Genomic DNA, 19,280 nt, shown 5'->3' with positions numbered 1-19,280 from the left:
GTCACAGTTTGAGGATAGAGGGGAAGCCTTTTAGGACTGAGATTAGGAAAAACTTCTTCACACAGAGAGTGGTGAATCTGTGGAATTCTCTGCCACAGCAAACTGTTGAGGCCAGTTCATTGGCTATGTTTAAGAGGGAGTTAGATATGGCCCCTGTGGCTACAGGGGTCAGGGGGTATGGAGGGAAGGCTGGGGCGGGGTTCTGAGTTGGATGATCAGCCATGATCATAATAAATGGCGGTGCAGGCTCGAAGGGCCGAATGGCCTACTCCTGCACCTATTTTCTATGTTTCTATGTTTCTATGATTGGAACCCAGCACCCAAAACTATAAACACTCTTCTTGTCATGTTCCCAACAGTCCTCCAACACACCTTTGACAGGATGATCATTTCTTTGCCCCCTCAAATTAATTTAGTATGTTAACATCTACTTCATCCTCCACAATTGTAATTGTAAGAGTAATTGTCCCATTTCAATCAGTAAAGCTGAAACAGGGGACAACCTTATTGCACCACAACACATTATTAAAGCCTGTGCTTGTATCGTATCCAAACACTTTCAAGTTGAAGATGAAACTGACCCATAAGCCACACAGCCATAATCAAGAACATCTAATTAAACAAACATAAATTCCATGCAGCGCCCCAAGAATACCCAGAGACACCTGAGAATATTTAATGCTCCTTTATATTTAGTATTAGATAGATAGTGCTTCCATGTCAGCTCATTGTCCATCCACATGCTTAGAAATGTTACCACCATGTTACACATCAAGAGTTTGACCATTTAATTTCATCTATTAATCCTCTTTGTAAAACATGTTACTTGAGTTTTAGCTACTGAAAGCTTAAAACTCCATTCATTTGCCCCTTTTCAGCCCTTGCCCACCCTTACTAGCATAGATCATCCAAATAAAACTCAATTATACAATCTCCCCTTAACTCCTAACTTCAGTAATTTACTCCAAAGTCTTTCCTTCTATAGCACATCATATGCTTTTTTGAATATCGAAAAAATACTGCTTTACAACTTCAGTATTTACCTGTGCTTTCTCAACATCTTCCAAACATAAAAATGAATCCAATGTCATTCTCTCCTTCCGGAATTCATTCTGATAAAATGCTATAATCACCTCTCTTTTCTAAAATACAATTCAAAAACTATTACCATAAGTTCCACAAATATAGGCCTATAACCAGAAGGATCCGACAGGGGTTTCCCAGGTTTTAGAACAGACACTAACACTGCCATTTTCAATGAGGAAGGAAGATAGCCTAACCTCCAAATACGATTCAAAGATTTTAACATTACCTCAAGAGAGTTGACAGCCATATGTCCAATCATACAATAACTTGTCCTTTCATGGAGATGTCTGGCCTGCATTAATAGTAGATTTCTTAAATACATACAGAGAAAACTCCATATCAGTAATACTATCATTGCTACAGCTGACTTCATCACATCACTTAGAGCCTTGTCCCTACACTGTTTAACCTCTTCACTTAAATTATCTTTATTATGAATTGCAGCAAATGGCCTAACCAGTAACTGAAACTTCTGAATTTCAGTAACAATCATTTTACCCACACTCAATACTATAATATTGTCATATTATCAATATGAACTCCAGTAGACCTTTTTTGCAGTCTTCACCACTTTACTCACCATGGGTTGTGTCCTTTATACTTAATAAGGTTACTTGAATGTGATACTTGTCTTTCCTAAACACCTTATCCCATTCCCTAGTTGCTTCTGTACACTCCTCCATCCACAGTGGTATAGTCTTGCTCCGATTAATGCCCTTCTTAATAGGAATCCCTTCCAACAGTTTGATGAATAATGTGACATAACCTTTCATTACAAAATTCCACATCACACTCAATATTCAGCCCTGACAGATATTCATCACATAAAACCTTAAGTTTCTCCCAATTCGCTTAACCAAAATTCCACCTCCTAAAAGTGGCCTCCTGTCCCCTATACAAATGCAAAGCAAAGCTTATAAATATAAGAAAATGATTACTCCCCTACATTTCATCATCCATAACATCCCACATACTCACTCCAGCCTGCATGTTCGAAACTAAAATTAATCCAATAGCAGTTTCAGAACTATTATGAAAATTAACTCCCATACATCTCCCATCATTAAGACACAAGATGAAAAATATCTAAAAATTCTTCTATAATCAACTGAACCTCTTTTTCTGACTTAATGGTGTTGGCAGTCCAACTTAAAGGTGCATTACCGCCACCAACTGGACTGGAGTGTGGTGTAGAGGGTTGGGAAAGAAATACCCCTACTAGTTCTTAATCAAATGCAAACTAAATTACCTGAAAAGCCCTATAGATTTTAAATAATGAAAGACAATATTGTGTATTAAATTAAAGTCACTTCCATAACAGTTTTAAAATGAAAACTGTCAACCCCCAAAGCTAGAAGTGCAGCCTGCATTTGCTTTCTTTCAATCTTGTATGCTTCACACTGTACAAGAATGTGTTCAACAGTTTCATAATGATGACAAAACCTACACACCCCAGAGTGATGTTTTCCAACAAGATACAAGGAATAATGAATCATAGTATGCCCAATTCTAAGTAGAGTCAATACAATTCCTTCCTTCTCGTTTCATCTCTTCTCCCATCAATCCAACAGTTTTATGTATTCTGTAAAGGTGTCTCCCTTATGCCCATTATCCGACAAGTCTTATCATAAGCCTCTAATTCTTAACCCTACCAACCCCTTAGCTTCTCATTTGCTAAGTGGTAGGTCTATATCCACAGATGAACTTTTAACAGCTTTTTTGGCCAATCAACCCACTTATCCTCCTCAACACCTCTATGTGGAGGGACCCATAAGAAGCAGACATGTAGACCAATACTTTGACCAATATGAAATAAAGTTTGAAGAGCTTCCAGCAGTAGATCTGACCTACAGCTAGAATGACTTGTTTTAAGACTAGTCAAAACTGAAAAAGAATCTGAACAAATTATAACTTTGCGAGATCAGATTTCCTCCACCCACTGCAAGCCCAAAATGACGGGAACCAATTCTGCTGTATATACTGATAAATGGTTAGCAAGACGTTTCGTTATTCCTACCTGTAATTCAGGCACAAAAACAGCCACACCGACATCCCTTGTTAAATTATCTTACCATCAGTAAAAATGGTTAACATATCACAATCATTTTCCTTGACATACTGATGAACCAACAGACTCTTGGGCATATCAAGATCCTTGGACTTTGTTAAATCATGCAATCTAAAAAAATCAACTAAAGTCATTGGGAAAAAACCATGGTGGATAAAGCTACACTGGGACACACTGCATAATCCAGCAAACACATATTTCTAGCGTAACAAGAACCCAGCCATGCAAAACTAAAAATACTTTTCTTGTGATGTTCCCAACAGTCTTCCAACACATTTTTAAAACGGTGATCATTCCTCTGAGTCCTGACGAAGGGTCTCGGCCGGAAACGTCGACTGTACCTCTTCCTAGAGATGCTGCCTGGCCTGCTGCGTTCACCAGCAACTTTGATGTGTGTTGCCTGAATTTCCAGCATCTGCAGAATTCCTCGTGTGATCATTCCTCTGTCCCCTCAAATTAATCCAGTACATTAACATTAACTTTAACCTCCACAACTGCAAGGGTAATTGTCCCATTTCAACCAGTAAACCCAAAACAGGAGACAATCTTACTGCACCACAACAGTCTTAAAGCCTGTGCTTGTATCACATCCAAACATTTTAAATTTGAAGATGAAGCTGATCCATAAGCCACGCAGCCATAATGAAGTACAGATCTTATATAAGTTGTCAATAGAGATTCTCATGTAGCACCCCAAGAATACCCACAGACACCCATGGATACTTAATGTCCCTTTACATTTGTCAATTGTTACTGATATGGTGCTTGCATGTCGGCATACTATCGAGCCACATGCCAAGAAATCTTACCACTGACGCTTCAGGAGTTTGACTATATAATTTCAAATTATGTGCAGGTCTATTGGTCCTCTTTGTAAAATATACAACTTCATTTTAGCTACTGAAAGCTTAAAACCCTATTTGCCAACTGTTTGACTTTATTAATCACTAATTGCATCCTATATACAATTAAATTGAAATTTCTGCCTCTAATCCATGAAGTTGCATCGTCTGCATATAGTAATTTATCCACCCCAGTACCCATTTCAGAGAAAAATTATTAATCATATTATTAAACAATAAACAGCTACAAATACTGCCTTGTGAGATCCCATTCTCCATCTCATAGTGGTCTGTATATACTCTGCCTACTCTAAAATGTCCAGAGAAAAAAATTAAAAAAAAAATGATATAGCCCTCCTCTCTCTTCTAATTTCCATGATTTAATAAAAAGACCCCCCCCATAATATACCACATGCTTTTCAATACCAAAAAATACTGCTATTACAGCTTCTTTATTTACCTGCGCTTTCCTAATATCATAAAACTGAACCCAATGTCATTCTACCCTTCCGAAATCCACTCTGATAAAACACTATCACCTCTTTTTTCCAAAATATAATTCAACCACTATTACCATACATTCCATAAGTTTACACAAATGGGACATTAATGATATTGGTCTATAACTAGAAGAATCCAATGGGGATTTTCCAGGTTGTAGAATAGGCACTACTACTGCTGCTTTCGATGAGGAGGGAAGACAGCCTAAATTCCAAAGAAAACTTTACATCACCACTACTATAGCTGGCTTCCAGCGCATCAGGGTATTCACTTAGAACCTTATTCCTACCTTGTTTCGCCTTCTCACTAAAATTATCTTGATTATGAATGACAGCAAATGACTGAGCCAGTAACTCAACCTTCTCTGTTTTAGTAACAATCGTATTATGTTCTTTAATCAATACTGCAATGTTATTAGCCCTATGTATTCCACCCCCTCTTTTTTAAAATCATTCCCCAAACATCTTCAAGTTTAATATCCCTTCCGATTCTATCACGATACAACTTCCAGCAAATCTGTTTTTGCAACCTTCACTACTTTCCTCACCATCACTTGAAATCATTCCAATATTATGTTTCTTTTACCGTTTTCCAGATCTGGATTCAACTTTCTTCCGATTTCCTCCTGCCAACCTGTCCTTACCCAAACCCTCCATTTGTGGTTTCCTTTCTAGATCCCTCCACCGCCCCCCCCCCCACCTACCTGAACCTACACTATTTTCCAACATCCCAGCACCAGCAACCTCCACTCCTCCAGCCTGCCAACTAAACCTTCTTCTTCTTCTATTTCCGGCAGTTTAGATGCATACCCTCCACAGAATGTATAATTAATTATAGAATTACAAGAAACTCAAATTCTCAAATGTAAACTAGTCGCACATATGAACTGAATAATAAACTCTTCAATCAGATGGTGGTTCTCTTGGTGGCCAAACAGGTATTTAATAGAAAAACAAAATACATTTAAGTCAGACAGCCTCTTGAACAATATGCTTCTTTCAATTTTATATAGATTACAACTCAGCAAAACATGCTGAACTGTCTCTGGTCTACCACAGTCACATAGTCCAGTAGGATGTTTTCCTATTATCTTTAAGTAATAGTTTAGCCCACAATGCCCCAACCTAAGTCTTGTTAATTTCACCATATCTCTACGATTTAAGAAGTAACAGTCTGAGACCCTTTTAACTAGTGGGTGACTAGAAAAGAAATGCAATCCCTTTAATTCATTTTTCCAATCCTCCTGCCCCTTCTTCTCTATACCTTTTTTTTTATCCTGCTTCTTAATTCTGCTCTGCCTAGGGGTATTCTAATTTCTACTTGCCTGCTCTGTATGGAATACTTTGCAATGCCATCCACAATTTCATTTCCCTCCACCCCAGCGTGCCCAGGTATCCATGTAAATCTGAATTCACAACCCATCTTCCCTACTCTAAACAAAACTAAGAGAATCTCAATAACTATGTCAGGACAAGCTTTTGAGTTATTCCCTTTTATAGCTTCTAAGGCAGAGGCAGAATCTGAACAGATGATAACCCTGCATGGTCGAGAGTCTTCTATCCACCGTAAGGCCCAGAGGATTGCTAATAATTCTGTTGCAAAGACAGAAACACCGTCTGAAACCCGGTGACCAATCTTAACTCCAAGTTGAGACACATAGATCCCAAATCCTGCCCTACTGCTCTCTGGGTCCACTGAGCCATCAGTAAAAATCTTCAGGTTAGATCCCCATTTATTATTTAAATATTCATTTATGCTGGACACTGTTGAAATTGCTCTGCTTTCTTAAAGCTGAAAAAGGAGGAATAGGTCTACTTCTGGTTCTGGCAAAAGTCAAAAAGGAATGGGTGGCAAGCAAATTTGGTCAGCTATGTCTTCCTCAATCAGTTTCAATTTCACAGCCCAGTTATTAACCAAATCTAAAAATGAATATCTTTTAATTTTACTTTGCGCTATGACTTCCCCTGCAAAAGACTCTTTGGCAGACAGCTGTGATTGAAGCCATTTAGTTTTGCCCAATACTGCAGGCCCAGCTGAACTTGTCTTAAATGTAGAGGCACTTCTCCCATCTCCACACATAATGCAGGGACTCATGTTGTTCTGAAAGCTCGACAACAGAGTCTAAGTGCTTTGGACTGCACAGTGTCTAATTTTTCAAGCACTGCCGTAGTAGCGGAACCATAAGCAATACAACCATAATCAATAACTGATCTAATCATAGCTATATATATTAAGTACATAGTTTCCCACCCTGCTCCCCAATCACATCCAGCAATACTTCTCATAACATTTAAAACTTTCTCACACTTTCTAATTGTTTTATCAATATGAACCCTCCATGTAAGTCTTTCATCAAACCAGGCACCTAAAAACTTGAATACCTTGACTTTTTCTAATGGAGAATCATATAGACACGATCCACAACCAGGAATCTTTCTTCTAAAGCCAAAAATCATATATTTGGACTTAGAAGCAGAAATCCTAAAAAAAACCATTTACTTGCCCGGTTTTCAGCTGATCTTAAAGCCTTTTGTACCTGCTTTAATATATACTTGACGTTTCTTCCTCTTTTCCAGATTGCACCATTGTCTGCAAACAACGATTTGCCAAATCCTGTCCCTACCTGATCAAAGATACCGGTTATCAAGACATTAAAAAGAACTAGACTAATGATGCTTCCTTGAGGGGTACCATTACCTATTTTAACTGACTTGGAGCTTGTTCCACCTATTCTTACTTGAACTGAACTAAACTTCTTTACCATGTGTGCATGTTTAAAAACACTGAGTTACTGCTGCAAGATTGGCTGATTTGATATTTGCATCGATAAGCAGGTGTACAGGAGTACCCAATAAAGTGGCCACTGAGTTAAAACACTTAAAGACTAAAAAACAGTTAACAAGTAAATACATTGCCATTTACTCAATTAACTTATGAAAAATGTAATTTGCCTGAAGCTGATCTATCTCACTTGCAGGCCCCATGAAACAAATGGTGTTGTTGAACCTGCTCAACCAAGGTCAGCTTTAGCATTCAGATTTCTCAGTGAAACTGGAGGTAATGAGGACTCTGTCACTGAATAAATGAAGAGTCTCAATTCAAACTGTGGTCAGAATAACTGCAGTATGGACCCCTAAGGAAATTTAGGACTTTTATCGTCCAAGAGTATCCCTCAGATGTGGTTCTGAGTATTGACCTGCCAATCCATGCCAGAAAAAGGTACCACTCCTTCAACAATTCATATGAAAGATGACACCCTCTGCAGATTAGACCATCACTAGGTACTGGAGCAGTGTTAGGCTGGTGTTGTGCTCACATTTCTTGGAGTGGTATTTGAATTCAGAAACTACTGAGTTCAGGTATGCTCATGTGAAACATCCTAACACCAACCTCTATAAAGCATTAATTAGGAAAATAATGAAATACTCTTTGCTTGCTGGGACAAGCACAAGAAACTCAACATTATCCAGGACAAAGCAGCCCGCTTGTTTGGCAATCTGTCTTGGACATTCATTCTCTCCACTCTTGGCATGCTGTTTCTCCAAACTGCATTGCGGTTATTTACCTAGGTTAACAAAATGTACTGTCACATGACTAGTTTTAGACCTTCCCCTCTACATGCAAGCCAAGTTCCTGCATGCTTGAAAACAACCATGATCAGCAAATGTGAAAGCGTGTGACTCACTCAATAGCTGTGGTTGTCAGAAGGGAAAGGGATGGCACTGACAGAGACATGGAATCATGGAGAAACAGGCCCATCAAGTCTGTGCCAAACTGTTACTCTGCATAGGCTCATGGACTTGCACTTGGACTGTGGCCCTCTACTCCAAGCACTTATCCAAACTTCTGTTAAATTAATGAAATTAGAAGGCGGGAGAATGGGGTTGAGAGGAAGCCACGATGGAACGGCAGAGCAGATTTGATGGACCAAGAGGCCTAATTCTGCTCCTGTGTCTTGTGGTCGAGATGAAGCAATCAAACCTGTTCCAAACACTCAGCACACTCTGAGTGAAGAAAATCCCCCTCAGTTCCCTTTTAAATATTTCCCTTTTCACTCTTAATGTATGACCTCTGGTCCAAGCCTCACCCAACTTCAACCTGGGTGTATTCTGTACCCTGGATTGACCTTTTCTCAAGGCATATCATGGGAGGATTTTAGCCTTCAGGAACATGGCTTGCGTTCAGGCAGGAGGGCTGAAGTTGACAGTGCACTTGGAAGTGGGCCCAGACAGCCGAGCCACACATATTGCTGCAACACTGGGTGATCTTGAGAGGTGTAGTGCCTGTTAGCATTTCTCATTATCCAGTTAGGGTGGTATTAAAACAGGTTGTGCCTGTGGTGACACCATTCAAAAGGAGCAGGTGCTGTCTTTGCAGCTCTGATTGAATTCCCATGGATCCAACTTTTCCCTGCGTAATAAACAAGCTCTGTTTCCACGGACATCCAAAAGGTCACTTCGCCCATCAGACTTTGAACTTAACAACATTATGGGAGCTTGTTCATTTATAGGGTCATCCATAAGTCCGACGTTCATAACCCAGGGACAGCCTTTACAGAGTTTTCAGCTACAGTCGTTCGCAAGCAATCACGGCTCCAAGAATAAGGACTTAAACTCTCTCCATGTGCAGCTGATGTACAATCACTCTGTTAGCAATCCAGATGTGTGCACAGGCTTTCTGAACCGCTTGCATATGCTGATATCACACTGCTGTTTAAACCCCCCCCCCACAACCCGTCAAAAATATCACATGTTGAAGGAGTGGCTGCTCAGGGGCAAATTAAATCATTCTGAGGATGCGTATCTGGATATCTGGATACGCCAGGCCAGATGGACATGAACTCATTGCAGTAAAGCTGTGATAATGTGCCATCTGGTGATTTGGAAACTATATGTTTCATGGTGCCGATTCCCTTTAACACACCGTGGCCCAGTTCCTATGCTCTCTTTGTCACACTGAGCCCACATCTTTGCACTGCTGATAAACACACAAGGTTCTGTTTCCTATACTTCCTTAAAAGTCACCCGATTCTTCTTCCTATGCTGGCCTGAAACTATTTGTTCACGTTTCCCCACACTCACTTCAACTTTGTCGGGTTCATTGGAAAATTCTATTGAGTTACACCTAAAGGAAGTGAATTAAGGGTGCTTTGAAGTATTAATGACATGCATAGACTGGAAATGAGGTCACCTCTTTTTTCCCTTATGGGGGAGAGAGAGCCTGTGGTATGTCAAATTACTGGGTGACTGAGTAGTCTTTGGGGTTCTGCAAGTCAGTGTCTGAATTGATGCTTTGCTGCATGTTTGAGTGCTCGGTCGAGGGTGCAGATGCTTTTTTGCTGGTGGGGGAGGGTTGTTGCCTTGCTGCTGCTTGTGGATGGGAGAGGAGGTGTGGGGGGGGGGGCTTTGAGGTTCTAACATTTAACTGTCATTCATTCTTTGGAACACTCCTCTGATTTTGTGTATGTTTGCGAAGAAAAAGAATTTCAGAATGTGTATTGTATACATTTCCCTGACATTAAATATACTGTATCTATTGAATTTTGCTATTCTAGTATGACCTAAATTAATGTTGTTTTAATGTACTACTGTAATCATGTAGGGCTCTGGTTAATGAGAAAAAGAGCGAGATATCTCATTTAAACCTGTAAAATTCTTCCCCAGCTGGGCTGTCTATGTAAAACTAAGAATTAGTCTCTAACTTGCGGGTCAGATTTTCAGGACCAAAAATAAATCCCTTCATCTTGAGAGCATTGAATCTTTGGAATTGTCTCTCCAAAACTGTGGAGACTCAATGCTGAGTAAATTCAAGTTCAAGTTCATTGTTGTCATTGTATACATGTAATCAACCAGACCATGCACCCACAATACAAATGTCACACACAGCACGAGATAAAATATTACCAGAAATAAGTTAATAACATACAATTCAAAATGCATGTGAAGTGAACAGCACAGGTGAACGTTAAACAGTAAACAGATGATTCAGCACAGACTAGATGGGCCGAATGACTCATTTCTGTGCTGTGCTTCTCTATGGCTCTATGACTCAAAACAATAAACTGTCCTGGTGAAGAGACCTTGGTGGTGGCAGGGTATTCATTTATCTAACATCCTGGGGGACGAAACTTCTATCCAGTCTGGCAGCCCTAGTCCCGATGCTCCTGTACCTCCTTCCGAACCATAGTGGGTCAAAGAGATTGTGGGTTGGGTGTATCCTCAACAATGCTTCGGGCCTTTCGTATACGACACATGTAAAATGTCACAAATGGGGGAGGGGAGGCGGGAGACCCCAGTTTTTACTATTCTCTGTAGGGTCTTGCGGCCCAATGCCTTGCAGCTTCCGTGTTGATGCAGCCAGACGGGACGCTCTCGATGGTGGTCCTGCAGAATGGGGGCGTGGAGCCGTGCACCGCCCCCATCTCCTCGGAAAATGCGGACACTGCTGTGCCTTCTTGACTACTGAAAAAGTGTTGTGTGGATCCAGGTAAGATCGTCCGTTTTGTGCACACCAAGGAACTTTGTGCTCTTCACTATCTCCACGGCACAGTCATTGATCCGAAATGGCGAGTAGCCGGCCTACGCTTTCCTCAAGTCCACAATAATTTCTTTTACGAGTCAGTGAACAATATGTATTTTTATATGTTAAGGAAATCAAGTTATAGTAATAGAGGAACGTAGTACTGATGTAAAGTTAACCCTATTGAATGTGGAGTTGGGACCAAGCACCATTTCATACGATCAAATATTCGCTGCACAGGCTTCAACATTGAGAGATGGCCGGCTAGACAGGACCTTTATGACGTCACTAGAAAGCGCTCTATGTGGCCCGTTGCCGTCGCTGGGTTGCTCACGAATTTCTCGCTTCTCTATTGGTCGAGACAAGCCAGCCCAGAGTTCCTGGCATTCCTTGTCGTCTGAAGCCGCGGCGAGGACTTGGGTTTCGGTTGTCGATATCCCCCCCCACCATCTGTGGCCGACATTACTGCGTTCAGCGGCCGCGACCTGACTTAAATCGGGAGGGGGAAAGAAGATGGGAGTGCCAGCGTTTTTCCGCTGGCTCAGTCGGAAGTATCCGTCAATCGTGGTGCACTGCGTGGAGGAGAAGGTGCGTGTAGTGAGGCCTTGTTTCTTAGCCTGGGCCTATGTCAAGCTCCAACCGCTCTGCCGCTCCCCCCGCCTCCCCCAGCCACGAAGTCAGCGCTGTTGACTCTGGACTGAGACCACCTGGGTTGATGCTGTGTGTTGGAAACGGACCAGTTTCCAGGGGTGGGGGCTGTTTGGATTGTCTTGTGGTCGCCGATAAAATCGAGGAAACTCGAGTCACGTGGTAGGAAAGCCACTGGGGCTCCTCCTTCGTTTTGACACCGAGGTCCCCAAACTTTTCCTTGCTACCTTCAGCTATCAGTACCCCTTTGGTGATTTATAGTTTGAGTCCGCAGGTACAATTCTAACTTGTAGCTCTCCGTTCTTTTGTGCCTGCCACGAGTACGTAGTTTCCTCCACCTTTCCGGTGGCTTATTTATCTCCTTTAAGTGAAACTCTGGCAAACTTGGTACCTCTTGTTCTGCAAAGCTCAAAGTATATATGTCACCTTATTCTACCTTGGTTCATTTCTTTGTGGACATTCACAATAAATACAGAGAAACACAGTAGAGTCAATGATCAAGCGCACACAAGATGTGCAAATACAAAAAGAAAAAAAAAACAAATAAAATAATCGAGAACATGAGATGAAGTGCCCTTGAAAGTGAGTCTAGGGTTTGTGTGAACATTCAAGGGTTGGGGTGAGTGAAGTTTTCTGTCTGGTTCAAAAGCCTGATGATTCAGGGTAATAACTATTCCTGAACCTAGTGGTGTGAGTTCTAAGGCTCTTGTACCTCTTTCCTGATAGCAACAGCGAGAATAGAGCATAGCCTGGATAGTTGGGGGTCTTTGATGATGGATGTTGCTTTCCTCCAACAGTGCTCCTTCTAGATGTACTCAGTGATGAAGAGGGCTTTATAGTAATAAACTATAAATAGTAATGGACTGGGCTGTATCCACTACTTTTTGTAGGCTTTTCTATTCAAGGGCATTGATTGTTTCCATACCAGGCTGTGATGCAACTAGTCTCCACTGTGCATCTGTAGAAGCTTGTCAAAGTTTTAGGCCCTTTTAGACATTATCAGGTCATCAAAAATGCTGTATTTATTTTTTTAAACATTGCTCACATGAAAATTGATGAAAGGTGATCCGCTGAGCATAATTTTTCTGACTTTCTTGGTAAGACTGTTTTAAGAGCATAGTGCACCGTGTGTTTTTTTAATGCAATTAATGGGGGAGAATATGGGATAATGAATATCAACATTTAGGGAAGAATAGGCAAATAAAAGTTTACCATAAATTTAGTGGAAGGTAGTGTCTGACTAGTTTTAAGCTCTTTTTAAGAGTTAATAGTTTTAAGATCTTTTTAAGAGTTACTGTAACAGGATGATGAAGGTAGTGTATTTGATGTAGTCTTTGTGGATTTTCAGTGAGGAAATAATTGAAACTCCATCCAGCAGGTTTACAGAAAAGTAAAAACTGCGATTTAAAGGTGAGTCATGAGTTGGGTTAAAATTGATTAGCTGTAAGAAAGGTCAGTGTGGTTGATTGAAATTTGCTTTTTTTATATGTGTTGACTTGGTCTCAAATGTAAGGTCCATGGTAAAGATGTTTGCTAGCGATTCCAACATCGGCATTGTAATGATTAAGGAAAGGTGAAGGTAACAATGGACTATTTGGGGGCAAATGGCACTTGGTCTTGGAAAGTCTGATGTAAAGCATTTGGATAAGTCACAAGATGAAGAAAACGTGATCTGTGGTTAAGCAGTGAGCAGCAAGGAAGGGAATTTTACTTTCACTTTGAATTTTGGAATGTTTGTCACAGATCCTTAAAAGTAGTTGGGCTGAAAGGCATGGTGTTTAAAGAATGTAAGTGGGGTTCTCTATTCACTGGGGTTGATGTTGAAAGAGTAAGGAAGTCCTGGAATTATTTGGAACTGATTCAGCCACAAGTGGAATACCATCTCCAGGTCTGGCTGTTGTAATAGAAAAGAAGAAAAAAAATATGCCACTGGAGAGGGTACAGAGGAGATTGAAGGATTGAAAAGTGACACTCTATTGGAGAGTTTGGTTAAGTTTGAGTTGGTTTCTTTGAAACAGAGGAAAAGGTCAAACTTAAATCTGAGAGTTCTGTGGATAAACTTTGGCTAATGGGACAAAAAAAGAACTAAAGAGATTGGGTGCTTATTAATTGGTAGAAGGGTAGGCAGTCTGTTATTTGGGAGGAAAGGTTTTCAGATCAGTAGGAGTCTGAAATTTAGTACTTCAACAGATGCTGAAGGCCCAATCCCCCTTTACATTTGAATGGTATGTAAATAACCATTTGAACACCTGTAACCTAGAAGAGTACAAATGGAAAACTGGGAAGAAAGAGTGAGCCAATTTGTTTTTTGGCAGCAATGGATGTGATAATCTTAGCGGCCAGTTTTAGCAAAAATTTCAATGCCTCTTGTCTGTTGGTACGTGTTAGAAATTCTATCTTAAATAGTGTAGGAGGCCAGCATTTTTGGATTCACAGCTGATGGTAGTGACTTAAAGATTACAATGTAATTTGGTGTGGTTTAATTAGATTCTCTATTCGACAGCTATTGACCTTGGACTTAAAACAAAAGAAAAACAAAATAAAGTTACTATATAAACAGTCTGTTGATATCAGGAATATTTCTACTACAAGTTATTAGTGATCAAAAGGAAAATTGGATAATCAAAGGAAAAGGTATAGAGACAGCAATCTACAAAAACCCTCCAACAACCGGAGCCAAATTGACTGATTTCTTTCTGCTCTACTTTGTGTGAGGACACTCATTTCCTGTTTTGACTGTACCAACTCCTATGCTAGAACATCCTTTTCCTCATTTGGGAATTCCTTACCACCTTGGTCAATGGGGCAATTACAGTATCTCCTCCAGTTCTTTTAATCCTTTTCTTTCATGAGTAACAGCTAGTTTCAGGTCTTCATCTTAAACCCTCTAATTGACAAATCACTGAAGTTCTAAGATTCAGGAATAAGGAAGTTGATAACAAAAAGAAAGGTTGAAACTTGCACTTTGATGCTGTCAATAAACATGTTTTCCCGTTTTGAAAGCATCTGGTTCTGAGGCGAGACTTGGGCTCATGTCTTGGTCGCCTCCAGTAGTTTCCCTTCCCATGGAATCTTCCTGTTCAGATGTAGGAGATGCAACATCTGCCTTTTTACCTTTCCCTTCCCACTATGTGGGTTTCCAAATGCTTTCCAAACATATCAGCAGCTTTCTTGCATTTTCTGTTTGCTTTGGAATATTACCTATTCACAATGACATATTCTTTGCAATTGGGAAATGAAATAAGGATTGAGAATAATTGTGTAAGACCTCTCCTCAATCTGTAAGTATGAGCCTGAAATTCTTGACTTTCCATCTCTGCCTAGCTCTCACTTCAGCCTCTGTCTTTGATAAATTGCTTATTCGTATTGAATGTTAATGCAAGCATGTGGAGAGCCTGTCACCTTTTGCTGGGGCTCATTATAGCCTGTTGCATTCAGATATCTCAGGTGGTTCTGCTCTTCCTGTTTAAACTTCCTCCCGACTCAATATTTGCTTTAATTTGTGTTGCATGTTAATTTGCAGACCTTTTCTTTTGTTATCCATTCCCACATGTCTGAATCTTAAAACTTGTTTGCTCTTTTTTAATCCTATTTTAATGAAGCATCAACAACCTGGTATCCTAATTCTGTTTCTTTCTCCACAGATGCTGCCTGACTGCTGTATTTGCAGCATTTTCTCTTTTGATTTCAGATTTCTAGCATCTGCAATATTGTGTATTTTAGGAACATCATTGGATTGCTCTGGCAAGGTTCTAGTGCATTCAAGATGGGCTTAGTTATTCCACTATTTTGTAGGAAACAACATATGAATAACCTGTCTTCCATAATGTGACATCAATCTGTGAATGCACTGGTTCTGTCCTTTAGGTACTTTGTATTATTCATTGGTTTCAGTAATTCATTTATACTCATCTACAAACTTTATTTTGGTTTTTGAATCAGCCTAGTTACTTTGAAATACCTGTTTTGCTCGGGTTATTTGTCTAGCTTACATAACCATAGCTGCCAAACATAACCTGGTTGATTATTTTGAGACAGTTTGGTAATTTTATATCTGGAAATTTGTTCTTGCACTTTGTCACAGCAGTGACTACATTTCAAGATTGGTGATTCTTGAAACTAAGTATGCAGTCTAAAAAATGGAAGTTCTTTTTAAATTTTAAGTTTGTAGTCAGTTGATTTTATTGTCGCTGACCTAGATTTTGAACAAATAAGAAATCACAATCAATTTAAACAAATCCGAGGTTACTGCTGGCACATGTGCCATTAATTGAATGGTTAGCTCTGCGTAGTTATTCTGTTGTATGTTATCAGAAGTTCATGGCACATTGCATTGTAGTATTTGAATGACTGGAATTGTGCAGTGTGGTTGAAGATTATTAGCCCATTGAGCTTGTGTCCAGTGCTGTTTGGGTGCAAAGTAATATTGGACATGTGCCTGTCAAGTAGTTAATTGTTAGACTTGCAGCATATGTCAGGAGGTCCAGCTGGTTTTATAATCCAATTGTTTTGCAAGATGAAGGAAATGGCACCAGAAGGGAAAAGGAATTTTTACGTGCAGTAAATGGTCCTATCAATAAAATATGTTTTGTGTGTCAGTGGAGTAATTTGTTTTTATTTGTTTTCAAGTTAGATTTTTTTATTGCACTTTTGGCTTCATGACAGCAATCACTAATCACTCCTACTTGTAATTTTGAATTCTGAGACATTTTGATGCGGTCTGTGTGACGTCATTCTCTGATGCAGCGATAAACCAGTATATATAGAGAAGTGGGCTTGTACTTACCACAAGTGCAATGCACTGCAATGGCAGATTTAAATGTTAACCACAAATCGCGTGTAATTGAGAATGTTTGGTTCAGTATGGACATCACATACAAAAAGACATGTTTATCAGAATGCTGATTTAGTTTTTAAACTGTGAAGCAAGTGAGTCTGATCAAAGCTAAGTATATTGGGGTGGTGAGTTTGTTCCAGTCACCTGTGCGTGCACATTACAAAGCAAAAGTCTGAAATGAGCTGGAGGTTAAGTACCAATGTCCAAGGCCAAGTCACTGCAGCAGCTGGACAGTGAGGCTAATTAAACCACTGGGCTACAGCAGTAGTGCAGGCAGTGAGCCAGACTGTCAAAAATCGTATAACGTTTTTGTTGCATCTTTTGTGTATTATTGTAATTCTACAGTTGCAGATTTCTGAATTTATTCCTTCATTCTGACCTCCATTCACTTAAGCTGCAGGACTATTGAAAATGTTCATCCCCGCAACTGTTTCTAGGTTCTGCCCATCATGACATATATTGGTATCATTCTTATTTTAAACAGAAATGTCCCTATGATGAGCAGTGCCTCAGAAAATTAGGCAAGTTTGGTGGGGTGGGGGGAGGAAGGTTACAGAATAGTTGACATATAAAGCTTAACTTTTTAAACAATTGCTGATTTACACAGCATAACAATATTTGTTGAATGCATAATATCAAATGCATATTTGAGTTTACTTTGCTTGTGTAACAGTGTATTAAATTAGCAAATTTCTCAATAGTATCACTATCAGGGTTCTCACTTGTATCTCAAGCTTGATTGTAAATGTTAGCCTTAATTCTGGATGCATGCTTGTATTTGAGACAAAGGTTTCAAGTTCCACTTGAGAGACTTAAGAGTAAGAAATCTTCCAGTCGTTTCGAGAAAATGCTGGCCACTTTTTTCAAAACCCCATGAGAAAAATTAATTCTTATATATTTGAGATGTAACTAAGCGTTTTATCAATGTTTTGGGATACAATTGTCACTGGTTTAAACTGATTTCATGTAGTTATATCCAGCTCTTGGAAAATTAATTCTAGTCCACTACATTACCCATCCTCAAAATAAAATAGGAGCGCAGGAAAAAAAAACAGGTTGTATTGTGTGTGCTAAATGATTGTCTCTATTCATTTTTGAGGTCCTTGCTATCAAAGAAGCTCATCTTCAATCATTTTGATTATTTTATGTGATAGCAAGAAGTAACCAAGTGAACTGGATACAACAAAGGTGTTGGCCTCTAACAGTACACTGCCTTGAGTCACATTGTTCCAGTACAGCTACAATGTTGTCAGCTACTTAATAAAATGGAAGAATGAGCAGCAATGAATGGGCTGTCCAAAGAAATAGGGCACCTCCACTCTGCGAATTACTGTCCCATCAGTCAGAAGAGTGATAGAAGGCATTGTCAACCCTATGAAATATTTCTCCCAACTTTTAAAAGATGCATTCCCTACTGTATTTCCTGACCAACCACCGCTACTGGATCGTGTTCACAGAATCCCATCATACTCGTCTAGGTCAGATAGACCTAGGCATGTTATCTTACGTTTTCATTACTTTCAAGACAAGGAGAGACTGTTTCGATTCGCTCGATCTAAAGGTTTCATTGATTTTTCGGATCTTAAGTTCCGATTCGTGGAAGATTTCAGTAAACCAATCTGGGACCAACGGGTCCGTTACAGATCCGTGATGTCGGAATTCTATAAGATGGATTTAAGACCAGCGCTGCTGTACCCTGCACGTCTAAGGATTCGCATGTTAGATGGAGCCCTTCGTTTTTTTGATTCTCCATCGGATGCCCAGAGTTATCTGGATCAACTTTCATCTTCAACATCTTAATTGCTTTTTTTTTTAATTTTCTCCGTTGATCGGAGGCTGTGAATTGGTTGGTTTTAACTTTTCTGTGCCCTATTTGGGCAGAAAAGTTTACTTTCGATTTCTTAATATGGCTGCTAAACTTTCTTTTTAACTGCGTCATTTCTTTCTTTTCCCAGGGGATTCTGGGTGGTTACTTCCCTTTTGTCATCTTACGTATTTCCTGTGCGGCCTTAAATTTTGTAGTTTTTTTTAAATTTTATTCTGTTTTGCTTTTTATAATCACTTTATGTTAATAATCCTATTTTTTTTTTGTTGCTGTGTCTATTCATGAGTTTGAGGTTTATTGTGGTTTTTTTTAATATATATTTTCCGGCTTTTGTTCTGTTCTGTGTGTATTCTAATTGAGCTAACTTTTTTTTACTTTTTTTTTACTGTTTTACAATTAGCTGATCCTTTTCATATTTATACCTTTTTTTTAGGGAGCGTATACCGGAAGTCATGGGGGTAGTTTTAGCGCTTGCTTCTTTCTGGCGGGTCTGCTTTAGATTTTGCCTTGCGGTCTTGGGCTGGGGGGTGGCGGGAGGGGCTTCACGTTTTAGTTTGTTTTTCTTTGGGCTATATACATTATTGAAGTACTGGTTGCGTCCTTTTCCCCGGTATCTTTTGTATGTTCTGTTTCCTCTCCGGGTTTGTGGGTCGCGCCTATTGTCAATCCTCCTTGTTGTGGGTTGACTTTAGGATTTATGGAGTCTATTATTAATTTTGTCTCCTGGAATACTAATGGTCTTAATCATCCTATTAAAAGAAAAAAAGTTTTTAAAGTGTTCCGGAGACTTAAAGCACAAATTTTATTTTTACAAGAGACCCATGTGCGGAGGGGGGACAGACTACGTTTTTTCAAATTCTGGAAGGGACAACAATTTCATTCGAACTCCAATGCTAAGATTCGAGGCGTCTCTATTTTTATAGATTCCTCAGTTACTTTTATACAACAGGATAT

General features: G+C 39.6%; 1 protein-coding gene across 2 annotated transcripts in view; it reads left to right on the top strand.

Annotated features, from left to right (window-relative positions):
* The first annotated feature begins 11,383 nt into the window (after nucleotides 1-11,383).
* xrn2 (5'-3' exoribonuclease 2) overlaps nucleotides 11,384-19,280 on the top strand; it is a 114,131-nt gene continuing 106,234 nt past the window's right edge. For both annotated transcript variants that reach the window (XM_063056238.1, XM_063056237.1), the window contains exon 1: nucleotides 11,384-11,604. In XM_063056238.1, the coding sequence (XP_062912308.1) occupies nucleotides 11,530-11,604 (75 nt within the window). In that variant the 5' untranslated portion in view covers nucleotides 11,384-11,529. The remainder of the gene's footprint in view (nucleotides 11,605-19,280) is intronic.

This window comes from Mobula hypostoma, chromosome 8 (genome assembly GCF_963921235.1).
Source record: "Mobula hypostoma chromosome 8, sMobHyp1.1, whole genome shotgun sequence".
Classification (NCBI taxonomy): Eukaryota; Metazoa; Chordata; class Chondrichthyes; order Myliobatiformes; family Myliobatidae; genus Mobula; species Mobula hypostoma.
The sequence above is the reverse complement of the archived record's forward strand: the minus strand, read 5'-3'. Positions and strand labels throughout refer to the sequence as shown.